Genomic DNA, 26,327 nt, shown 5'->3' with positions numbered 1-26,327 from the left:
CCTAAACCTGAAATGTATCCAGGAAAGCTTATGTAGTCATTGCACGTAGACTAATATCTTAACCAATAAGGGTTGAAGTAAAGCGCCCCTGCTTAAGCATGTAGGTTTTTGAGAGATATAAAAAAGTGAGTACATGTAAAAAAAAGAGAGAGAGAGAAATTACCAAAAAGTGAAAAATTGAAGAATTTTTGGAGCATAAAAGTATCAAAGTATGAAGATCAAAGATCGGAAATTCTGAAGTTTCAAAAGTTGAAGATATCAAAATTACACAAGAAGTTAGTGAATTCAAAGGAATCAAAGATCAAAATTTCAAGAAGTGAAGAATTTAAGAGCTCCATATTGTGGTATCTTCTAAAAGTTGTAATTCTCTAAGTTTATGTATGCTTGGGTGGCTTTACAAAAATACCTTGAGGTTAGAGAGTGTTCTGAGGATGGATTCGAAGGGTTGCATAAAATGAGCATTGTTCAAAAGAAGTGGGTGAGTGTTTATGAGGATTGTGAGTATTTAGAATTGAGGGGGGTTACTTAGGAAAAACTTTAGACACAAATGCATGCGTTGAGGTCTTGGCATAATGGCTGAGTTTGAGTTGGATTATTCTATGTAATGATGGTGATCAAGGTTTGAATTAATAATTAGATTTGCTTGAGGGCAAGCAAAGAACAAGTGTGGGGTATTTTCATATTGCCATATTTATACATATTTTTAGGCAATATTTATTTACATTTTTATTAATATTTTGGTTATTCGCATAGAATAATGGTACTTATAAGGATAAATTGTTATTTGCAGCTAAAGTAAAGCATTTTCGAAGAGAGGGACTAGAACTGACAATACTTGGAACTTTGGAGGCTTGAAAGGAAGAAGGATGAAAAACTCAGCAAAAAACATGCTCACGACGTGAGTAATTTGATGTTCACGACGTGAGTAGAGTATTCTAGAAGATATGCATCCGGGTGAAAGAGTCCTTGTCGAATACGGAAAACACGCATTCACGACGTGAATCCTTATGGTTCACGACGTGAACTTGGTAAAAATCAGATATTATAAATTCTCTTGCTCATTACGACTTGAGAAGCTTTTGGCTAGAGAAAAGATTTTCAGAAGACGAATTTTAGCATAAGAAAAGTCTTGGAAAAAGGTTTTCAACACCAAAAGAGTAGAGGTTCATAATTAGTTTAATTGTTGATACTTGAACATGTCTTATACTTTGATTTATGCTTGTTTAATTGCTAGTATGTCCAGCTAAATCTAGCTGCTTCTGTTAGCTAGATGAAGCTGGATCTCATGGTTTTGATGCATTAGATTTGACTTTACTTGTTGGTAATATGCTTGTGTTGATTGATTTTACCTAGCATGTTTAATTTAATATTTGATTACTTTAAATTCTTGTTCTGTGTAGTTAGTGAATACAAATCTGCATGAATTTGAATACCTAATAATTCAGTGAACACTAGTTTATTAGAGCTAAGATCAAACCAATCTTAGATAAGTAATTGAATCATTGAATTAAGCCATGCTAGAGAACTCATATTATGACTGTAATTGTGTTTTGATTAATAAATCTTACATGGCACCAATCTTATTCAATAATTGATTATGTGTTAACTATTGTGTGACCATATATAGACTTACATGAATTAATTAAAGTTAGTAGATTTAGAACTAAATTGCTAATACTATCTTAATTGGTACCAACAGTAATTGTCATAGCTAAATTATAAACCATTGAGGGAAAGTGGATTCGAACTAACAGAAGTGTTTTTAGTAATTGATTGAATTATAAACCAAGAGTTTATATACTTTTCCCGAAAGTCGTGATTCACGTCGTGACAGGAAGCTTCACGTCATGAATTGAGAGTTATCCGTATCGGGCAAGGATTCTTGCTTCGCGCGTACTTATCTTCTGGAATATTCATGCCACGTCGTGGGCTTATGGTTCACGTCGTGACACCGGTTAAATCCGTGAATTTCTTCAACTTTTGTACTCCAAGTCTCCAATGTTCCAAGTATTGTCAATTCTGGTCCCTTTCTTCGAAAATGCTCTACTTTGGCTGCAAATAACAACTTATCCTTATAAGTACCATAGTTCCATGCAAATAACCAAATATCAATAAAAATGTAAATAAATATTGCCTAAAAATATGTATAAATATGGCAATATCAAAGTCAGAGTTCAGTGGATCTATCATGGTTCAGGTATGGTCGACAATTATCTATGGATGAACTTTGGAAGATAGTGGAGTCAGTTGCGAGTGTAGACGCATGGGTGTTTGGTCATGGAATATTCAAGAGAATTGTAATTCTCGAATGGGTTGTGTTCGGATAGAGTTCATTGGTGCTGCAAGATTGGAAGTGGGAGCGAGGATTCATCATCCAGAGTGAAGATCAAGGCCTCCAGTTGTCAGCATGGAAGATGGATTGAGGTGTCAGGCTGGACCAAATTTCAAGAGTATTCTTCAAGATTACAGAGGATGGGCGATCTTAGGGTTTAACTGGTAAGTGATCGCTAGCATTGGTAAGTACAGGTTGTCATCGGTGGATTATTAGAAAGCAAGAAGGATTGGGAATCCTTCGATTCTCACGTGTCGTGAAGACTTAGATGAAGCTAAGTGGGGGAGAATAGACCAGGTACTAGGGAGCCATAATAGGTATGAAACTAGGATGAGTTTCGTATCCTCGTCAGGAAGGAAGGCGGTCGAGTGGCTGTCTTGATTGAGGATTGGGTGAGTTAGGAGTTCAAAAAACGTTTCAACATTTGGTTCACGCTTTTCCTTGGCGTCGGATAACAAGTTTAGGGAACCATGTTAGAGGTCTAGTTAAGATTCAAGTTCAGTTTTGGATGTTAGATCGTGTGCGTGTGCTCTACGTTGGATGTGTTTAGGTTGGTAATCGGCACTTGAGATAGTGTGAGAAGTGTTGTAAGTCTGCGGGTGTATCTGTAGCATTCACAATGTTGGCAGATAATGCCAGGGTGTTGTAAGTCTGCAGGTGTAGTTGTAGCATTCACGAGGTTGACAGGTAGTGCTAGAGTGTTGTAAGTCTGCGGGTGTAGCCGTAGCATTTACGAGGTTGGCAGATAGTGCTAGAGTGTTGTAAGACTACGGGTGTAGCCGTAGAATTCACTAGGTTGGTAGATAGCAGGAGAGTGTTATTTGGATCGCGGAAGGAATAGTAGTACCCACCAGTTCGGGTGCAACCGTGAGGATATGGAAATCCACGGATTGGATTACGGAATTACCCAAATGGGTTAGATCTGGTTGAGCCAGCGAGACGACCGTAGGAACGCCACTACAGTTATGGGAACAGGGAAGCAATGGACCGTATAAGGTCGTTTGTGATATCAGGCTACCAATGGTCAGGTAGCAATCACTTTTAGCCTTGGGTTTGGTGACGTCAGGATTCGACGCATGGACCCGATCAGTTGGAGACCCGGAAGGTCTCGGTAGATTTTGAAAAGCAGCCATGTGGCAGCACACTATTTCAGGCAGTTCAGTATTTGGACAGTTTCAGCGTTGGGCAGTAATAGTGTTCGTGGTTTGGGTTGCAAGTACGGGAAAAATAACAGATTGCTTGGGTTATGCTAAGTCACCCACAGTGGGATTAAATAATCTCAGAGCAGTCGATTTGATCCTGTTGCGCAACTCTCATCTGAGTCTAACCGTTGCAGGGATGGATCTTCTACTCGAATGATTATTTGAGCCTTCTGTCAAGAATAAGTGCTCTATTGTTGACTATGGTCAGTGGTTTTGTTTCTAATGGTAGCGTCGGGATAATCAAGGCAGAAGGTGTGCATTGGTCGATCACTCGAGGAAGGTTAAGCTTGGTAAAGCTCAACATGGGTGGTCTGCTAGGGAGTCAGATCATTTCGAGACTACATATTTTAGACTGATTAGATGTGATCATGTTGCAAGGGGTTCGTTTATTTTCGGATTTTAGAACCCTGCGAGGGATGATTTAGACTGCCTTAGAAAGGCTAGAGTGTACCTAGGATTGTGGCCATGTTACTTGAGTGGTTTGGCGTGTAAGTAATGGTAAGGAATGATTTCGAGGACGAAATCTAATTTAAGTGGGGATGAGTTGTAACACCCCGTTTATTTAATAAATTGTATAGCAAGGCGTGTTCTCGAGGAGCTAACTGTCACGATTTTAGAAGTCGGGGGTTAAAAGTGTAAGTTTCGGATTGGTTTCGTAAATATTTATGAAGGCAGGGACTACTTGGTAAATTATTGGGACTTAATTTGAAGAGATTTTGGAGACTTAGGGGTTGTTTGGTAACTGTTGGACTTAAAATGAAAGGAATTATAGGAGCAGGGGTGTAATGGGTAAATATGGGAGCTGTTTCGAAAAGATTTTGATGGAGAGGGACCATTCCTGCCATTATGGAATGAAGTTTGTTAGGAAACGGGTATATAACTGTTCCATTACCTAAAACCCTAACCCTAATTATCACCACCGGCCGCCACTCTCCGTTCAACCACCTCCGGCGCTGCCACCCCTCTCCACTGTCAAGGTCACAAGCACTGCTGCCGTATCTTCCTTTGTCGACGACGACAAGGCCGCCGCCTGCTGCCTCGCCGATGAGCGCTATCGTGACGTGGTTGTCGGAGACGTAAGCAAACCGTGAGGACCGCCACCATCGGTTGAAGACGCCCACCGTTCCACTGTTGCAGCGCCGCAAATAGCTTTCTTCCCTCCACTGCATTCTGCCGTTGCTTCGTCGGTGCCACCTTCCAGCTCCATCTGTCGCCGATAACGCCGATTGTAGCCGCTGCTGCTACCGCCAATCGTGTTGCTGCGTCAACACTGCCGCCCTAACGGCCGTTTCTTTCCGTTGCCGACCTCCGACCGTTGTACGCCACCAGGTGGCTGGTTTGTGCGAATTTAGCGTGTGATGTTGTTGCTGATTTTGTTGTTGTATGTGCGTGATTTCTTGGCCGGAGATCAAGAGAAAAACCCACCATGGCAGCCGACCATGGTGGTTGTTGCCCTGAAATCGCTTTCTGCCACCACAAGCCACCGTAAGGTGGTGGCTGTGTGAGTATATGTAACATACACGTTTTGAGATCGTGTTTTATATAAATAATATTATGAAATATTATGTGATATTGAGTACTGAGTTCTAACAGATAGTTTTTACTAGAAATAAGGTAAAACTATGTTTAGAATCACTCATAAATTATTCGAAGTCTTATGAGATTCCAATTAAAAGCTAAATAGTGAAATTTAGCGAAAATATAAAACTTGAAATAAGTAAAATTTTATTGTTGAAAGTTGTAGATAATCTCGTTAGAAACACGTAGGCGAAAACCTCGTCGAAATCTGAGTTATAACGAAGAAGTTATGACCAATCGAAGATCCGCGATAAAACCGACACGGTGCCGAATGACGTAAAAAGTGAGTTTTTGATAAACTACTTTTTAGCCTTAGTGATCTAAATGAAAGTCGTAGTATTCGTTAAACCAAGAAGTTTGATAAAAAGAACGCCAAAATCTAACTTCGTATGAGGAAGTTATGATTTTTACAAGTTTCAGCTTAGCTGTAGACAGCTAAAAACTCAAATTTTAGATCGAGTGATTTTTAGCCGACACAACCTAAACGAGAATAGAAGGTCTCGTCATTAGTAGTACAACGGTAAAAAGTCTGACGAAAACGGACGTCGGATGAAGAAGTTATGAATTTTTAACGGATTTACCAGTCTCGGTCTGTTAAAAATAATAATATAAAAATAAAGTCAAAATTTCCGACGAAGTCTAAACGAAAGTTGTAGAGCATAATTTTCTCTACGCGTGCATATAAAGAACGTCAAAAACGGAGTCCGTATGAGAAAGTTATGGATTTTAGAAGATTGGGCACATTCTTCGAGAAATTTCGCATGAATAGTGATTGCCACGTCACCCTCGCTCGGAGTTGGCCACGTGTCCGAAGCTGCTGCGTGGCATGTCCGAGAAGCAACGCGTGTCGCACAGGTGTCCGAAGAAGCACGTGATCCTCGCATGCCACACGTGATCCTCGCATGCAACACGTGATCCGACCCTCGTGTCCTCCTCCCATTGGACCGAAGCAGCCGACCCAATCCGAAGCAGCCAGCTCTCCGGCCGAAGCTTCGCCCTGCTGTCGCGTGTTCCGAGCCTCGTACACATGCCCTCCTCTCCTCGCTTCGGATCCGAGGCTCGCACCTATATAAAGGGTGCGAGACCTCCCGGTTACATGTTTGAATTTTGGTCTTTTTCACCCCTTTTCAACATTTTCTTACATTCCGACTTTCCCCGAAGCCCCGGTACTTATTCCAAAGCCCGAAGCGCACCCCGAGATTCCCGAGAAGCCCGAAAAATTTATCTTTTCGGTTTCGAAGCTCTACCTTCGCAGAGCCCGGTTTTCAACGAAGAAAGTCATATTTAAAGCCGAAGTGCTGCCCAAATTACTATTTTGACCTCAGTTATTTCTCGGTGAGTTTAATATATAGGAACAATTGTATGTTATATGTTATATGTGCTATGTGCTTTTCCATGTTATCATCTCGAGTTGTTGTATCTGCTATTTTATAGCAAGGCTGTACCTCTGACTTGAAGTGTATGACATAAGCATCACTTGGGTATTGGTATGAACCGTTGACCATGAAGTGTATGACATAGGCATCACTTTGGCTCGGTAGTATGCTAAGATAAGGCTGAAAGCCTAAATATTCTAGCAAAATGATATTCTTGAGTATTTACTGTGCCATTTGTGCTGAAACTTTATTGATTTTATATCAAGTATGGAATTTGTTATGTCTCATTGATTAATATGGAAAGCTTTTCGCATTATGCCTTTGTTGTTCCTTGTTCCTCTTTGCTTCTGGCATATTACAGTATATATATGGCATAACGTTATATTGTATCTATTATTGAACTCACTAAGCGCCACCGCTTACCCCTCTCAATGTTTAACTAATTTGCAGGAGATAAGCATCCAGTATAGTTATATACTGGTAGCAGATTTTTGAATAGTTTGAAACTACTGTATTGATAGAAGATTTTCGAATAGTTTGAAACTATTGTATTTTGCACTCCCATATGTATAAATCTATAGAATCCTGGGAAGTTATGTACTAAATAACACTATGAGATAGTGGGTTTGTATCCAGTAGTTTGTAATCGTTTTATCAATATAAAATATTGTTTTATGAATATGCATGTAGCATGTTTCGGAATAACAATTGTCAAATATGAAAGTTTGGGTCTTTCAGAAATATGAAAGTATAGAAAGGGGTTCTTTCAATCATGGTATCAGAGCAGTGGTTTAAGTGAACTAAATTCCACGGATTGGTATTTAGTCTTAAACTATTGGAAGTTCAACATATGAACTTAATTATTGTAAGTATAGGGATACAAACCATAAGAAATATATATATATATATATATATATATATATATATATATATATATATATATAAGTATTAGGTAATAGTAAACCCTAATATTCTAAAATACAATATTAGTCAATATTTCAGAGCAATGGCTGAACAGGTTAGTAGCCATACCCCCGAGGTTGGTGAAGGTCCTCAACCTGAGGAAGTGAATACTCCAGTATCTCCTCGTGAGGAGCGACTCTTGGGTAAACTTACCTGTGTTATTCGACAGACTCTCGAAGAACACAAAATGAGTGGTGATAAAGGAAAAGAGAAAGACACTGGAAAATCTTCGAGAGGAGAGGTGAAGCGTCACTCGTTTAAAGATTTCAAGAGTAGCGGTGCTACAGAGATTGTAACATACACGTTTTGAGATCGTGTTTTATATAAATAATATTATGAAATATTATGTGATATTGAGTACTGAGTTCTAACAGATAGTTTTTACTAGAAATAAGGTAAAACTATGTTTAGAATCACTCATAAATTATTGGAAGTCTTATGAGATTCCAATTAAAAGCTAAATAGTGAAATTTAGCGAAAATATAAAACTTGAAATAAGTAAAATTTTATTGTTGAAAGTTGTGGATAATCTCGTTAGAAACACGTAGGCGAAAACCTCGTCGAAATCCGAGTTATAACGAAGAAGTTATGACCAATCGAAGATCCGCGATAAAACCGACACGGTGCCGAATGACGTAAAAAGTGAGTTTTTGATAAACTACTTTTTAGCCTTAGTGATCTAAATGAAAGTCGTAGTATTCGTTAAACCAAGAAGTTCGATAAAAAGAACGCCAAAATCTGACTTCGTATGAGGAAGTTATGATTTTTACAAGTTTCAGCTTAGCAGTAGACAGCTAGAAACTCGAATTTTAGATCGAGTGATTTTTAGCCAACACAACCTAAACGAGAATAGAAGGTCTCATCATTAGTAGTACAACGGTAAAAAGTCTGACGAAAACGGACGTCGGATGAAGAAGTTATGAATTTTTAACGGATTTACCAGTCCCGGTCTGTTAAAAATAATAATATAAAAATAAAGTCAAAATTTTCCGACGAAGTCTAAACGAAAGTTGTAGAGCATAATTTTCTCTACGCATGCATATAAAGAACGTCAAAAACGGAGTCCGTATGAGAAAGTTATGGATTTTAGAAGATTGGGCACATTCTTCGAGAAATTTCGCATGAATAGTGATTGCCACGTCACCCTCGCTCGGAGTTGGCCACGTGTCCGAAGCTGCTGCGTGGCATGTCCGAGAAGCGACGAGTGTCACACAGGTGTCCGAAGAAGCACGTGATCCTCGCATGCAACACGTGATCCGACCCTCGTGTCCTCCTCCCATTGGACCGAAGCAGCCGACCCAATCCGAAGCAGCCAGCTCTCCGGCCGAAGCTTCGCCCTGCTGCCGCGTGTTCCGAGCCTCGTACACATGCCCTCCTCTCCTCGCTTCGGATCCGAGGCTCGCACCTATATAAAGGGTGCGAGACCTCCCGGTTACATGTTTGAATTTTGGTCTTTTTCATCCCTTTTCAACATTTTCTTACATTCCGACTTTCCCCGAAGCCCCGGTACTTATTCCAAAGCCCGAAGCGCACCCCGAGATTCCCGAGAAGCCCGAAAAATTTATTTTTTCGGTTTCGAAGCTCTACCTTCGCAGAGCCCGGTTTTCAAGAAAACTCCCGGTTTTCAACGAAGAAAGTCATATTTAAAGCCGAAGTGCTGCCCAAATTACTATTTTGACCCCGGTTATTTCTCGGTGAGTTTAATATATAGGAACAATTGTATGTTATATGTTATATGTGCTATGTGCTTTTCCATGTTATCATCTCGAGTTGTTGTATCTGCTATTTTATAGCAAGGTTGTACCTCTGACTTGAAGTGTATGACATAAGCATCACTTGGGTATTGGTATGAACCGTTGACCATGAAGTGTATGACATAGGCATCACTTTGGCTCGGTAGTATGCTAAGATAAGGCTGAAAGCCTAAATATTCTAGCAAAATGATATTTTTGAGTATTTACTGTGCCATTTGTGCTGAAACTTTATTGATTTTATATCAAGTATGGAATTTGTTATGTCTCATTGATTTTATACCAAGAAATACGAAACACTTTTTCTGGTGTTCTTAATCCAATTGTTGTTCTTACTTGGATCCAGAACACAGAAAAAGTGTTTCGTATTTCTCATGTAGATGCTGAAGACAAGGCTAACTATACTTCTGCAATGCTCATCGGAGAAGCCTTGGTCTGGTGGGAAGCAACCTATGAAGCTCTCAGCAAGTTTGACCAGGATAATTTACCCTGGGAAATGTTCAAAACTCGCGTGCTAGAGAAGTACTGTCCTCTAGACATGAGGAGGAGGTTGGAGAAAGAATTCCTCGAGCTTAAACAGGGAGGAATGACTGTGAATGAGTATGAAACTCAATTCAATCAAAAAGCACGGTTTGCCGTAAAGTATATTCCAACTGAAGATGAGAAAATTCAGTTATTCTTAGAAGGACTACGACACGAAATTCACGATTTCGTTGCCAATCGGGAAGTACTATCATTTGATAAAGCTGTTGAGTATGCTCGAAAGCGTGAGCATGACTTAGAAATACATGGTGCCACTTTTACTGTTCCGAAACATCCACGTACTGAAAGGACTGCTCCTGCTTCCCTTATTCCACCAAATCAATTCGTTCGATCTGAACCTAGCAAGCAAGTACAATCTTAGAGTGCTTTTCATGGCCGCGGCAGGTCACAATCTTTTTCTCTTCAGTCGGCAGCTTGTCGAAATTGTGGAAAGAATCATCCGGGCGAATGCAGACTAGAGGAAAGAACCGTGGTCTGTTTTGGATGTGGAGAAGTAGGACACAAGAGGCACGTGTGTCCAATGAAAGGTGTTACATGCTTTGCATGTGGTGTTACTGGCCACAGGAAGCGTTTTTGCCCCACCCTTACTAGTCAGATGACGGGAAGTCAAGCTTCCGTTCAACAACCAGCGAAAAGTCAAGCTTTCGTTCAACAACCGGCGAAAAGTCAAGCTCCTGTTCAACAATCAAGGGGTACTCCAACTAAAAAGGAGGAGGTTCCAAAAGCTAAGGGTCGTGCATTCCAGATCACCACAGAAGAGGCACGCGAGGACCCGAATGTTGTGACGGGTACATTTCTTGTTAACTCTAGACCTGCTCACATCTTATTTGATTCTGGTGCCTCAGATTCTTTTATGTCTTATGAATTTGCGCATTCTTTTCAAATTTCTTGCTATGCACTCGCGCAACCCTTTCACGTAGAGACTGCTGGAAGTATATCATTACTTGCCAATAAAGTCTATAGGAATTGTGTTATAGAAATTGAAGGCTACAATTTTCTTGCTAATCTAATTCCTATCTCCTTGCCCAACTTTGACATTATTCTCGGCATGGATTGGTTGTCGAAGAACCACGCAAACCTTTTGTGTTATGAAAAGATAGTACGTATTCCCATTGAATGGGAGAATCCTATCTATGTCTATGGTGAACAAGGAACCTTAAAAATAATATCTTTCCTTAAAGCCCGTAAATTCATATCGAAAGGGTGTTCTATCTATCTGGCCTACACAGTCGATGTCTCAAAAGAAGATAAGAAAACGGTGAATGATGTTCCCATTGCTAAGGAATATCCAGATGTTTTTCCCGAAGAATTGCCTGGACTTCCTCCGGACAGGCAAGTAGAATTCCGAATTGACCTTGTGCCTGGTGCTGCTCCGATTGCTAAGACTCCTTATCATCTTGCGCCAGCTGAGATGAAAGAAATGATGATCCAACTGCAGGAATTACTTGACAAAGGCTTTATCCGACCGAGTACCTCTCCCTGGGGTGCTCCGGTATTGTTTGTCAAGAAGAAGGACGGATCGATGCGGATGTGCATTGATTATCGTGAGCTGAATAAGGTGACTATCAAGAACAAGTATCCACTACCTCGCATCGACGATTTGTTCGATCAACTTCAGGGTGTTAGCTATTTCTCAAAGATTGATCTAAGATCTGGCTATCATCAGTTGAAAGTTCAAGAGCAGGATGTACCGAAGACTGCTTTTCGTACTCGATATGGGCATTACGAATTCCTTGTTATGCCGTTTGGTTTAACGAATGCTCCTGCTGTATTCATGGATATGATGAATCGGGTATGCCGCCCAATGCTCGATAAATCTGTCATTGTATTCATAGACGATATTCTAATATATTCCAAGACTGAAGCTGATCATGCCATTCATATTCGTGCGGTGTTAGAACTTCTTCGAAAGGAGAAGCTTTATGCTAAATTCTCGAAATGTGAATTTTGGCTTCGCCAAGTTCAATTTCTCGGCCATGTTATTTCTGGTGACGGTGTATCCGTAGATCCTACTAAAATTGAAGCTATTCAAAATTGGGAAGTGCCCCGTAATGCTTCCGAAATTCGTAGTTTCTTGGGTCTCGCGGGATATTACCGGAGATTTATTAAGGATTTTTCTCGTATAGTCGTACCTCTCACGAGTCTTACACGAAAGGAAGTGAAGTTCGAATGGGGTGAAGCCCAAGAAAAAGCTTTCTCGACTCTAAAAGATCTTTTGACCCATGCTCCAATCTTATCACTTCCAGAAGATGATGATGATTTCTCTGTATACAGCGATGCTTCAAGATTAGGACTCGGTTGTGTCTTGATGCAACGTGGTAAAGTGATAGTCTATGCCTCAAGACAACTGAAAGATTATGAAAAGAATTATCCCACTCATGATCTCGAACTCGCTGCAGTGGTATTTGCCCTAAAACTTTGGAGACATTACCTCTTTGGTACAAAATGTCAATTGTATACCGACCACAAGAGTCTCAAGTATATATTCAGTCAGCAAACTCTGAATATGAGACAACAACGAGCCATGGAGCTGATCAAAGACTATGACTGTGAAATCCTATATCATCCTGGAAAGGCTAATGTAGTTGCCGATGCACTTAGCAGAAAGGTTTATCGTAATAGTATGTGTTATGCTATTACTCACACCACAGTAAAGTTCACTATTCTAGATGAACTAGAGAAATGGCAAGTAGAAGCCCTAAAGCCAGAAAATGTGAAGAAAGAAGGAATGGTACATTACACCGATGTTTTACTTGATGATCCACGAGGATTGAAGGTATTCAAGAATCGGCTATGGATTCCGAAGATTGGTGAATTAAGAAAGAAGATTTTAGATGAAGCCCATAAGTCTAAACTGTCAATACATCCTGGTACAAGTAAAATGTACTATAATGTAAGAGCTGATTATTGGTGGCCTGGATTAAAGAGAGACATTGGAAGATATGTACAGGAATGCTTAGTATGTTTACAAGTCAAAACAGAGCACCAAAAGCCTTACGGAACCCCAGAAAGCCTTAGTGTACCTGTTTGGAAATAGGAAGAACTGTCCATGGATTTTATTACCAAATTGCCAAAGACTGCTAGACAGCATGATAGCATTTGGGTAATCGTCGACCGCCTGACTAAAAGCGCTCATTTTCTTGCCATGCGTGAAATGGCTCCAATGGAGAAATACGCACAAGTATACTTGGATGAAATTGTTGCAAGACATGGTGTGCCACTAAAGATCGTTTCCGATCGTGATACTCGCTTCACTTCTCACTTTTGGGCGAGTATGCAACGTGAATTGGGATCTCGAGTTGCTCTCAGCACAGCCTATCATCCCCAGACAGATGGACAGACGGAGAGAACAATCCAAACGGTAGAAGATATGCTTCGTGCATGTGTCTTGGAGTTTGGTGGTAACTGGGATAAATACTTACATCTTTTCGAATTCTCGTATAATAACAGTTACCACGCTTCAATCAAAATGCCGCCATATGAGGCATTATATGGTCGCAAGTGTCGTACTCCATTATGTTGGCGTGAAATAGGACAGAAAATCCTTGGAGGCCCTGAAATGATTCAAGACACCACCGACAAGATTCAAATTGTACGAGAAAGAATGAAAGCCGCCCAGGATCGACAAAAGTCCTATACGGAAAAGAGGAGACGACCAATAGAATTCCAGGTGGGGGATTTCGTAATGTTGAAGGTATCCCCATGGAAAGGTCTTATGCGATTTGGAAAGAAAGGAAAACTAAGTCCTAGATTTGTTGGTCCTTTCAAAATCCTCCAGAGGATTGGTAAACAAGCATACCGCTTGGAATTGCCTGAAGATTTGGCAGGTATTCATGATGTCTTCCATGTGAGTTATCTACGCAAATGCCTAAGCATCTATGATGAGGCAGTTCCATTATCCGAGGTGAAACTGGATAATAAGTTAACTTATGTAGAAGAGCCTGAAGAGATCGTAAACGAAAGAACGACTAAGCTACGTAATAAAGAAGTAGAGTTGGTGCTTGTCAAATGGAAACACCATCGAGGCCCGAACTATATTTGGGAGAATAAGAATGAGATAAGAGCGAAATATCCCCATTTATTTTAATCGATGTAATTTCGGGGACGAAATTCTCAAAAGGAGGTATTTGTAACATACACGTTTTGAGATCGTGTTTTATATAAATAATATTATGAAATATTATGTGATATTGAGTACTGAGTTCTAACAGATAGTTTTTACTAGAAATAAGGTAAAACTATGTTTAGAATCACTCATAAATTATTGGAAGTTTTATGAGATTCCAATTAAAAGCTAAATAGTGAAATTTAGAGAAAATATAAAACTTGAAATAAGTAAAATTTTATTGTTGAAAGTTGTAGATAATCTCGTTAGAAACACGTAGGCGAAAACCTCGTCGAAATCCGAGTTATAACGAAGAAGTTATGACCAATCGAAGATCCGCGATAAAACCGACACGGTGCCGAATGACGTAAAAAGTGAGTTTTTGATAAACTACTTTTTAGCCTTAGTGATCTAAATGAAAGTCGTAGTATTCGTTAAACCAAGAAGTCCGATAAAAAGAACGCCAAAATCTGACTTCGTATGAGGAAGTTATGATTTTTACAAGTTTCAGCTTAGCAGTAGACAGCTAAAAACTCGAATTTTAGATCGAGTGATTTTTAGCCGACACAACCTAAACGAGAATAGAAGGTCTCGTTATTAGTAGTACAACGGTAAAAAGTCTGACGAAAACGGACGTCGGATGAAGAAGTTATGAATTTTTAACGGATTTACCAGTCCCGGTCTGTTAAAAATAATAATATAAAAATAAAATCAAAATTTTCCGACGAAGTCTAAACGAAAGTTGTAGAGCATAATTTTCTCTACGCGTGCATATAAAGAACGTCAAAAACGGAGTCCGTATGAGAAAGTTATGGATTTTAGAAGATTGGGCACATTCTTCGAGAAATTTCGCATGAATAGTGATTGCCACGTCACCCTCGCTCGGAGTTGGCCACGTGTCCGAAGCTGCTGCGTGGCATGTCCGAGAAGCGACGCGTGTCGCACAGGTGTCCGAAGAAGCACGTGATCCTCGCATGCCACACGTGATCCTCGCATGAAACACGTGATCCGACCCTCGTGTCCTCCTCCCATTGGACCGAAGCAGCCGACCCAATCCGAAGCAGCCAGCTCTCCGGCCGAAGCTTCGCCCTGCTACCGCGTGTTCCGAGCCTCGTATACATGCCCTCCTCTCCTCGCTTCGGATCCGAGGCTCGCACCTATATAAAGGGTGCGAGACCTCCCGGTTACATGTTTGAATTTTGGTCTTTTTCACCCCTTTTCAACATTTTCTTACATTCCGACTTTCCCCGAAGCCCCGGTACTTATTCCGAAGCCCGAAGCGCACCCCGAGATTCCCGAGAAGCCCGAAAAATTTATCTTTTCGGTTTCGAAGCTCTACCTTCGCAGAGCCCGGTTTTCAACGAAGAAAGTCATATTTAAAGCCGAAGTGCTGCCCAAATTACTATTTTGACCCCGGTTATTTCTCGGTGAGTTTAATATATAGGAACAATTGTATGTTATATGTTATATGTGCTATGTGCTTTTCCATGTTATCATCTCGAGTTGTTGTATCTGCTATTTTGTAGCAAGGCTGTACCTCTGACTTGAAGTGTATGACATAAGCATCACTTGGGTATTGGTATGAACCGTTGACCATGAAGTGTATGACATAGGCATCACTTTGGCTCGGTAGTATGCTAAGATAAGGCTGAAAGCCTAAATATTCTAGCAAAATGATATTCTTGAGTATTTACTGTGCCATTTGTGCTGAAACTTTATTGATTTTATATCAAGTATGGAATTTGTTATGTCTCATTGATTAATATGGAAAGCTTTTCGCATTATGCCTTTGTTGTTCCTTGTTCCTCTTTGCTTCTGGCATATTACAGTATATATATGGCATAACGTTATATTGTATCTATTATTGAACTCACTAAGCGCCACCGCTTACCCCTCTCAATGTTTAACTAATTTGTAGGAGATAAGCATCGAGTATAGTTATATACTAGTAGCAGATTTTTGAATAGTTTGAAACTACTGTATTGATAGAAGATTTTCGAATAGTTTGAAACTATTGTATTTTGCACTCCCATATGTATAAATCTATAGAATCCTGGGAAGTTATGTACTAAATAACACTATGAGATAGTGGGTTTGTATCTAGTAGTTTGTAACCGTTTTATCAATATAAAATATTGTTTTATGAATATGCATGTAGCATGTTTCGGAATAACAATTGTCAAATATGAAAGTTTGGGTCTTTCAGAAATATGAAAGTATAGAAAGGGGTTCTTTCAGTATACCCTTGGATGAGTGTGTTTTTTAAGTTGTATGGTCGGAAAACCCACCGCCACCACCGTGAGGTGGTGGCTGCCACTATCTACCACCGTCGGCCACCACAAGGGTGGCTGTGTGTGTTTATCTTTAGTGTGTGTGTCTATTTTTGGGTTAAAGCATTGTAAATTTTAATTAGTGAATAGTATAATAAATAAAACCCATAACCACCACCGTGAGGTGGTGGCCGCCGCCGCGAGCCGCTGTTGACCACCACTACCCGAGGTGGTATTGGGTGATACCCACCAAATGAAACCCTAGTGGGCCTAATGAAACCCTAATTGATCCAAAGACTTAGTTTTGGGCCTATTGGGTTGTGATTGGGTTGAAAACCCTAATTAGGGTTTAAGAAACCCTAATTTTGGAATTATTGGGTTGGACTTATCGGGACCCGCATTTTGGGCCATTAGAATGGAATTATGAATTACACCCGACCACACTACATAATTGATCCAATAGATTGATGGACTTAATGGATTAAGTCCTTAATGGCTAAAGTGAGAAACACTTAACCGTAATTGTCATTTTATGTGAAACCCTAATCTTACTTGGGCCTTAAGTTGGGCCTTTCTATTGGGCCCATGTAAGGGGTTTGGGCCCAATTTGGAAAATTAGGCCATAGATGGGCCATAATTGGGCCTTTATGATTATGAGATATTGGGCCATTAGAAATGCCAAATGTTTGGACTGGACTAAAGGGTTGGGCCTTAGAATAAGACCATGTAAAGGTTTGGGCCCAATTTGGGAAATTGGGCCATGTGTTGGGCTTTGATTTATGAATTTGACTTTCGGGCCTTTGGATTGGGCCTTGAGTTTGAATCAAGCTAAGATGGGGGTAAAGTAGTCTTTTACCCCAAGCATGGACCTATGGATATGTATTGGAACCCAATTATTAATTGGATATTGTTTTGATGTTGACAGTTCGGGAATCTATCAACCAACAGTCCGGGTTTTCGTCTGCGGGACTTCAGCAGTGCGAGATGAGTTACCTTCCAGTAGAAGTGGGTCTAAGGCCACAATGTCGGCCCACTAGTAGGATATGTTTATTAGATGATTGTTTTGTGATAATTGTCTGGTATGCAACTATCTGCTATGTTTATGTGTTAGTATGATATGTTATTATGTTGTAGTGGTAGGGGTGAATAGTCCCCGGTTACCGGTTGAAAGATACCGAAGGGGTAGGTCGGGCACCCAGATATGCCTGACAGTATATTTATGTATGTTATGCTATGTTATTATGTGGTAGTGGTAGGGGTGAAACAGTCTCCGGATACCGGTTGAAAGATACCGAAGGGGTAGGCCAGCACCCAGATATGCTAGGCAGTTACCGGTTGAAAGAGACCGAAAGGGTAGGTCGGGCACCCAGATATGCCTGGCAGAATGTTATTGTATGGTATGTGGTATGATGGGGGAACTCACTAAGCTTCGTGCTTACGGTTTTCAGTTTTGGTTTCAGGTACTTCGTTTTCAAAGGAAAGGAGTCGGCTCGATCGCAACGCATCATACTATGATTTTCCGCACATGAGATCTTTGAGATTACACTCTGATATTATTTTATGATAACATGTTTTGATTATTGACACTTTGGTCTTGACATGTGATGTTATTATGGATGTTTTTATACTGTTAGTTTTATAATTACTTAATTAAAAATGAAATTTTTGGTCTTAAATTTTGGGATGTTACAATTTGGTATCAGAGCCGAACCCTTATATATTCTTACAAGATATTATTTATTCCACGACCTTTTCCACATTTATTTTGTCTAAAAATTTTAAAAGTAAAAGTGAACATATCGGGAGGTAATAGAATATCGTATCGATTTCGCCCTATTTGTCGCCTGAAAATGAGTCGTTTTGTTTTGTAAGGTGGAAATATAGGTTGATACCTTGGATATGTCGATGATTTTGTGTTTTGTTGAAGAGTGATACGATTTGGATTGCGCTTAAGGTGTAAAAGAGGTGGGGGTCATGTCCTATGTTGTCGCCGGATTCGTGTTGGCAACTCATGACCCATGAAATTGTTAGCCTAATAAGATTTTGGGATTGATTTTGTATTGGAATTTATGTTGGCCCATTAAGTAGAAAACTCTAATTAACTAGTCTATATATTATGTCTTTTCCTTTCATTGTATCTTGTACTTCTCGTTTGATAATAATATGAAACCCTAGCCATTCTATGTCTTGTTAGTTTACATGGTATCAAAGCTTAGTTGATCATCTGTATTTTCATTTTTGGGGGCGAGTTGTAGCAGGCACAACGTTGCGCGGATCGACATTGGGTATGGTTTCGTCTGTTGGCTTTCGTGCTCGTTTTTGTATTCCATTTGATTTGATTTGTTTATGTCGTCGGTTTCGAGGGTTTTGTTTCGTCTGTTGGCTTTGTTGATTATGAAATCTTGATTGTTGATGCTGTTATTAGTATTTATTGTTGTTTTGGTTATTTTTGCAATTTTGGGTATGGTTTTCTTACTCGTTTCTGTATTCTGTTTGATTTGATTTTTTTTTTGTTTCATCGATTTCGAGGGTTTTGTTTCGTCTATTAGCTTTACTGATTTCGAGATCTTGATTATTGCAGCTGATATTCATATTTACTATTGTTCTGGTTATTCTCGTTTGATTGATATTGGAAATATGGCTCTGAGATATGATTTTCTTCGGTCCAGTAGTATCCAACTCAATGGAAAGAACTATGTCTATTGGAGTTATGTTATGAAGAATTTCTTGCGAGGCAAGACTATATTGGGAATTGTGACAAGTGACAAGAAGAAACTAACAGATGAGAAGGCTGCGAATTATGCAACCTTACTAGATTCATGGGAGTATCGATCTTGAATTGATTTCAATTTCGTTTTTTAGAATATATCTTGGTTTTTTGCTAAACTACTTTTGAATATGCTTATCTTCAAATCTAGGGAACTAACAAAAAGTAGAGTAAAATTACTTATATACCCGTATTTTATTTGTTGATTACTAAAATAACCAGAATTTGCGAAATAATCAACACCATCAAAAGTTATTATTACAAAATATTTGAACATCATCTTATCTTGTGCATAAATCACCTATAAAAGTTATCTGATTATTCTTGACATAATCACTTTCAGATCTTCTTCACATTTTGTCATATCTGCCTAAAGATCTCAACTTTGTGAATCACGCTACATCGGATGGAAAGAGTATGAAGATGTTACTTTTTACCTAATATTTACACATATTTGAATAGCAATTATGGAGTTGAATAATAAGTATTTTTCTTCTTTTTGTTGTTAACATGAACACGTCACGAATTTTAAAACCTGTGGTGGTTGACCCGAGTCTTTTTCTTGACGAGCAAAGTGAGATCTTTTATGGCACTCAAAGAAGGTCATTACCAGATGTTTACCGATTGTTCACATGTATGTTATCAATAAATAACAATGTACTTTCATTGATTTGTTTGTTATAGCATCCTATTTCCATTTCATTCTATTATTAGTAGTTTCTGTTATAAAGTCAATGTACTTTGAAATATCTATATTGTACTTTAAATAGTTTTTTATATGGGAAAACGACCTGAAAAGGTAATATAATTCTCATTTTGTAATTTGTACATGTTTAGTCCTCATTGTTTTTGTACACATTTAGAGTCCTTATGACCGACTACTTCAAGTTAAGTTCTCAGTTTGTACACATATAGTCATTAATATATTTTTTTTGGAAAAATAAGTCCTTGTTTTTATACACATGAGCAAACTAAAGAAAACCGGTTATAAGGACTGAATGTATACAAAAACATCAATGACTTATTTTGCAACAAAAAAACCTTAAGGGCTAAATGTGTACAAACAGAGCACTTAAAATGGAGTAGCCGGTCATAAAGACTGCATGTGTACAAAATAAAAAGTTGAAGGGCTTTTACAAGAAAAAAAAACAATAATGACTAAATGTGTACAAAATGAGAAATATATTACCCTTTTAGGTCGTTTCCCATTTTGTTATTAGGGGATTTTACTTTGAAAAGTTACCTAATAATAGAAGTGAACATTGTTTTATATTTGGATGATGTTGTGACATGCTCTACAGGGGATTAGATGTTGGTTGATGGATCAGTCCTGGAAGTTTTCCTGAGAACACAACACAGAAGAACCGTTAAACGATGATCGGGTGTTCTCCCGGGACGTCGCTCCGACGATCAAGTTAGTTTTCTTAGAGAGAGTTTAGGGTAAATTCTGTGAGGAAGCAGATGGATCCCTTCCTTGTGCCGGAAGAGATCCTTTTATACATGTTACTAACGGATCGTGGGGACCCTGTCCAGTGGGTGTGAGACGTGGCCTCCTCTTACTGAGAGAAATATGCCCACCCTAACTGGCTGCCAGGTGACGTCAGTTCTGGGCGTCATCAAGCTCTTTGTCACGACCTAATTGTTTGTGAGTGAATGAGAAGATCACAAGGAATATTCTTTCCTCATGAGGGAAAGCGAACCGTCATCCCGGTGTTGGATTACTTGGGCGGGCCTCGGCCAAGGTCCTGGCTTGATAACGCCCCGTTTATGCTTTTCGTTAAGTTTAATGTGGCCGTGTACGGCAACGTTAACAAGTCCCTTAGACCGGTAGGCTTCTGCGTTAATGACGTAGCAGAGTCGTTTTGTTCTACTCACAGACACGTGGCGAGCTGCTACTGATAGCTTACGCGGTTGACATGGCGAAATCGTCGTTCTTCGGCAATTTCATCATGAAAACGGTTCGTTGCTCCTTTAGTAGCATTTAAACCTCTGTTCCTCTTGGCGTTCCCTCCTTACTTTCTGCCTTTTTCTTTTTGCCTTCTTGCCCCAAAGAACCTTTTCGACCTTTTCTTTGCATTCTTCCATGGCTACTACACGTTCTTTGGGAAGGGATCTTACTGCCGAGGAATGAGAATCTTTTCAGTTTCGATTTGGGTTTGTCCCCGAACATGGGGTTCAAATTCCTCTTCCCGACGCGTCGCTTTACAGTCCTCCCAAGGGCAAGTTCGGCATTCCGATCACCTTATTCGAAGCGGGTATGCGTTTGCCCACTACATACTTATTCAATCTGATTATCCGTGAATATGGGTTTTCCGTGAGTCCACTGCCTTATTTGTATGCGCCTCTTGTTGCCGATTTGCTACGTTGTTGCTGCCTTAGTCTTGTTGTTGACGACTTCCTTCACTCCATCGACCTCCCCTCCGGCGAACAACCCCCATCATAATGTAACAACCAAGCAACTCTCACATACTCAATTATTAGGTTAGTGGTGACTTGGGGTTGATGTCTCAATTATTTGTTTTTAGATTTAAGGGATGTTTGGTTTTTTTTTTAAACAATTTAACTTTTCGATTTTTTGAAAAATTAATAAGGTAAAAAATGTTTGGGTAATGAAAAGCATTTTTGAAAATAACTTTTCTATAAGCTTCAAGAAAGAGTTTGGAAAAATAAGGAAAACCTAACCTTTTGAAGTGTTTTTGGCTTTTTGATTCTAAAATTACCAAAAAATATTCTTATTTAACCTTATACCCACTTCACCTTATAACCAAGTAACCCATTGCTGTTTGACATGTAAAAAGTAAGCCAAATACTTTTTAAAAAAACAATTTATTAACTTATTGATTTTTTTCACCATAAAAATTAATCCAAATACTTTTTAAAAAACAACTTATTAACTTATTGATTTTTACAATTAATTTTCCTTCTATAATGTAATCCCTAAATTTATGCCAATAAACATACTAGTCAATATACAGTTTCTTTTCTAAATATTTTATAAGCTTTTAAATTTTTTTAAAATGACACCTAAGACTACTACTTAGCAGAAGCCCATGTCCATGCAATGCAATTTGAGGAAGCAGATACCTTATGTAAAAGAACCCTAGAAATCCACAGGGTATACAGCCCACCTGCATCTCTAGAAGAAGCAGCTAATAGACGTCTAATGACACTAATATGTGAAGCAAAAGGAGACTACGAAGCGACTTTAGAACACCTTGTCATTGCCAGCATGGCAATGATAGCCAGCGGACAAGACAACGAAGTTGTAGCAATCGATCTGAGCATAGACAACATTTACTTATCCCTCTCTCGTTTTGATGAAGATGTGTTCTAATACCAAAAAGCATTCACAATCTTCAAAGCTTCAAAAGGCGACAACCACCCTTCAGTGGCCTTTGTTTTCCTCTGCCCAGCTGACTTGTACTACAAAATCGGAAGCTAAGAGAATCAAGATTATGGGGGTGTTTGGCAAAAAAAATTATTGCCTATTAGCTTATAACTTATTAGCTTATTAGCTTATTATCTTATAAGTTAATAAGTAAGTGTAGGGTAACTTATGAAAAAATGACTTATTAGAGGTTCCCCACCAGAATAAGTTATTTTCATCCAAACATTTTTTTAACTTATAGTGGTGTGGAACCTAATAAGTTGTTTTAAAAAGTTTAGCCAAACACCCCCTATATTGCAAAACCCATCCCTGGAATGACCCCATAACACATTGCTAGTGGAATGATTGAAATCTCAACGATATATGAATCTTTCAATGAACCCGAAGAGGCTTTGAGGTTGCTACAGAAATCAATGAAGCTTTTGGAGGATAAGCCAGGTCAGTAGAGTACGATTGTGGGAGTGGAAGCGCGTATGGGTGTCTTGTTTTATATGGTGGGAAGATATGAAGAGGCGAGAAGGGCTTTTGAAAGTGTTGTTGTGAAACTTATGGCTAGTGGTGAACAAAAGTATGTTTTTTTTAGGGTTGTTTTGAACCAGATGGGTTTGGCTTGTGTGGGGTTGTTTAAGATTGATGAAGTTGTTGAATTGTTTGAGGAAGTGAGAGAGATTTGGAACAAAAGTTTGGTCCTTGTCATCAAGAGAGAGAGAGAGAGAGAGAGAGAGAGAGAGAGAGAGAGAGAGAGAGAGAGAGAGAGAGAGAGAGAGAGAGAGGCCATGTGTACATTTAATAATTATATTTAAGAAAAAGAAAAAAAATGAAAAATAAATATACTAAGGGTATAATAGTCTTTTTAGTTTTTTGAAAGACCAAAAACACACCAAAACTAGCTCAAAATAACAATGAAGCCAAAAAAATGAAGGTTTTGACTAAACTTTGAAAAAAATGCATACCACAACCACCATTTTTGCATTTGTGTTTAAGATTGAATTACTTAATTACTTCAAATTTAATGTTTTTTTTTTCTAAATGTACTTTAAAATTTTACATGCTTACACCTTGATATTCTTTTGTAATCAACCTATATAGTAAATGGGTCTCACACCTAATATTATATATTATACAGTATTTTTAAAAAAAAAAATTTCCGATCTTAGGCCTGTAATTATAACCAAACGGGATTATTTCTAATTTTCTATAGTTTACCTTATCTATAATGATTTTTGTGAAGTTCGTTTTTTTAACTTTTCTTATATTTATTTTTCCATATTACCATCAAATGTATCAGGACGAAATAGTTGTGAAGAAACATTGTGTTGTGAATTGTGATACTGAATATCTAATATCAATGAAGCGTCAGTGGTGACGCAAAGAATGCATCAATGCAATAAATACTTACACCTAATTACACTCTAATCCCTTAAATAGTAAAAACCAACAGAAAGCTCCCTCTATAAATACATTTCTTACTCCTTCCCCCCCTCAAAACTCAAAACCCCTTGCACTTGTCCTACTCAAAACCCACCATCTTCACCTTCATTTCTCGAACCATCATCGCATAATGACAGCTACGTAAGAACAATCTTTCTGTCTCGCTAGCAAACTCTTTCTGTTTATGAATTTCGATTTCGATTTTAATTTTGATTTTGATTTTGATTATGGTTTACTGAAGCGTGAAAGAGGTTCTTCCACCAATTTTGGATTCTACTTCTCAACCACCTCCCCTCTTTGATGGGACCACTAGGTATACATATACTATGATCAATTGTGCATAATTGAGCTTGATTTCACTATCGGATGATTGAAAACTAATTTGATCTTGTTTATTCAAGGTTATACACGAACTTACAGTGCCCCTTTGCACAGCGTGTTTGGATTACCAGGAACTATAAGGTAACTGGTTAATTTATGTCTGCGCTTTATGATTACGTGCATCTTGTTGAAGCAATTTGGTTTAAGTATCATTCTGATAACAAAATTGAGGTTAAATTCCGTTCGCTTAATAGTAAAATCAACAAGGGGAAGTTTTTTAGACTTTAGCAGAATTGATAGCAAGTATTCTAGTGTTTGTTTACATCAAACTGCTGAATTTAGCTCGAATGAAATGTTTAATCTCCTCGAAGACTGTCGATTGATTATTAATTTGCTATATTTTCTTTTGAATCGATATTGATTATTAATTTAGTACAATTGAGTTTTAGATTTGCGTTCTTGAGTTTCTAGATATTAATCTGTAGGGATTACAAGACAAGATCAAACTTGTTCCTATAGATCTTGCTAATAGACCCCCATGGTATAAGGAAAAAGTTTACCCTGAAAATAAGGTAATTTTTTTTTTTATATAATCTTTGTTACAAAATATATTTCTTGAGCATTTACATATATATATTATAATACTTTTTTAAGGTTCCATCCCTTGAACATGACAACAAAATCATCGGAGAGAGCTTAGATTTGGTGAAATACTTAGATACACATTTTGAAGGGCCCACATTACTACCAGATGTAAGATTTGAGATCTATTAATAAAACATCAAGTTCTTTTTATCTAAAAAATGTAACAAAAATTTATATGTAGGAGCCTGCTAAAAGAGAGTTTGCTGAAGAGCTATTCAACTACACTGACACCTTCAACAAAACAGTGTTTTCTTCTTTTAAAGGAGATGTAACAAAAGAAGCTGGTATGATTGTCTTTATATATGTTGGAGTCTGGTCTTATCTGTGATATCTGACAGACTGACACATATTTGTGTCAGGGGTTGCTTTTGATTACTTGGAATCGGCTCTTGAGAAATTCGAAGGTCCGTTTTTGCTCGGAGAAATCAGTTTGGTGAGTGTTTCCGCGATTTATTATTTATTTAATTATTTAACATGAAGTAGTTACAAATTATTTATTATTAATAAAAATAAAAAATTATTGAATTTTAGGTGGACTTTGCTTATATTCCTTTCGTAGAAAGGTTTCAATTATTTTTACAAGAAGTATACAAGTATGATGTTACTATAGGCAGGCCAAAATTAACAACATGGATAGAGGTAATTAATTAATATAAATATAAATATCACTTTTTTTGCTTTTTTTATGTAATGTAAATATGTAACACCATTTTTTTAAATGTTATATATACAGGAACTGAACAAGATCGATGCCTATACAGAGACAAAACCAGATCCTGAATATGTTGTTAACTTTTATAAAAAACGATTTCTGGTAATTAATTAATTTTTTTATTTATTTATATAAAACTGGGAAAAGTAAAATATCATTTGCTCATTTTTTTTTTTACTGTATTTTTGTTGCAGGGTTAGTGAAGTTGATGATTTCCTTCTATCCAAGAAAATGGTGTTTAATGTTAGATTATATAAATTAGGTTGAATAAAATCTGTTTGTTATGTATAATAATTGCACACTAGAGTGTGGAATATGTGGAAGGTTATTTATTGTCTTCGTTGGTTGAATATTAATTTTATAAGTATTTCTGTTTGAATAAAAGTTATTATGATGAAACGTACATATTATATAGGATTTTTTGGGTTCATTACTAATTATATTATTCGTTTATAAAATAAATATAAATATGCATATATATTATTTGTGTGTTATGTGTTACATATGTTTGTTATGCATTTGATGTGTGTTATATGTGTATCACACGAGTACGTTTAAATGCGTTACATGTGTTTTGTAAAGTGGATATTATATGTAACGTTTATGACAACTAGAAAACAAAAAGCCGTTCTAGCTCAGTTGGTAGAGCGCGTGGCTTTTAACCACGTGGTCGTGGGTTCGAGTCCCACGGATGGCGTTATATTTTTTGCAATTTTTTTTTTTAAATGTTTTTGTTTTGTTTTGTTTTTTTTTGTTTTGGGTTTAAATCTCCCTTTTATGTATAAGATAATCTATTCAAGTCTAACTCGATTCAAGAGTAAGAGTGGAATTCTAAATTATAATAACTTGATTCGATTCAAGAGTAAGAGTGGAATTCCAAATTATAATAACTTGATTCAGTTTATAAAATATTTTCTTAGAATGTTAGCTTTTATCTATTTTT

The 26,327-nt window shown here is 38.1% G+C and overlaps 1 protein-coding gene, 1 non-coding gene and 1 pseudogene across 3 annotated transcripts; all 3 read left to right on the top strand.

Moving 5' to 3' along the window:
- Positions 1–21,223: 21,223 nt before the first annotated feature.
- LOC145121557 (protein KINESIN LIGHT CHAIN-RELATED 1-like) lies at positions 21,224–23,641 on the top strand (annotated as a pseudogene).
- Positions 23,642–23,750: 109 nt separating this feature from the next.
- Positions 23,751–25,787, top strand: LOC145122755 (glutathione S-transferase L3-like). Of its 2 annotated transcripts, XM_079058327.1 has the most exons (10): positions 23,751–23,847; positions 23,948–24,019; positions 24,108–24,168; positions 24,513–24,599; positions 24,682–24,780; positions 24,854–24,956; positions 25,032–25,105; positions 25,204–25,311; positions 25,406–25,486; positions 25,579–25,787. In XM_079058327.1, exons 1-10 carry the CDS (start codon positions 23,837–23,839, stop codon positions 25,582–25,584), a joined length of 702 nt encoding a protein of 233 aa, XP_078914453.1. In that variant the 5' UTR covers positions 23,751–23,836; the 3' UTR covers positions 25,585–25,787. The 2 variants fall into 2 exon arrangements, with proteins under 2 accessions (XP_078914453.1, XP_078914452.1); XM_079058326.1 differs by lacking the exon at positions 25,579–25,787 and having other exon boundaries at positions 25,406–25,498.
- Positions 25,788–26,008: 221 nt separating this feature from the next.
- TRNAK-UUU (transfer RNA lysine (anticodon UUU)) lies at positions 26,009–26,081 on the top strand. The gene has a single exon. It is a non-coding gene; the product is annotated as a tRNA-Lys (tRNA).
- Positions 26,082–26,327: the final 246 nt, after the last annotated feature.

The sequence above is a fragment of the Lactuca virosa genome, chromosome 6 (genome assembly GCF_052849685.1).
Source record: "Lactuca virosa cultivar CGN04683 chromosome 6, Lactuca_virosa_CGN04683_v6, whole genome shotgun sequence".
NCBI classification, from domain to species: domain Eukaryota; kingdom Viridiplantae; phylum Streptophyta; class Magnoliopsida; order Asterales; family Asteraceae; genus Lactuca; species Lactuca virosa.
Note: the sequence above shows the minus strand (reverse complement) of the source record. Positions and strands in the feature narration are given on the sequence as shown.

Coding starts and splice junctions, on each gene's coding strand:
- LOC145122755 (XM_079058326.1), top strand. Junction 24,600..24,681: donor AAGTTTACCCTGAAAATAAG/GTAATTTTTTTT, acceptor TACTTTTTTAAG/GTTCCATCCCTTGAACATGA. Junction 24,957..25,031: donor AGATGTAACAAAAGAAGCTG/GTATGATTGTCT, acceptor TATTTGTGTCAG/GGGTTGCTTTTGATTACTTG.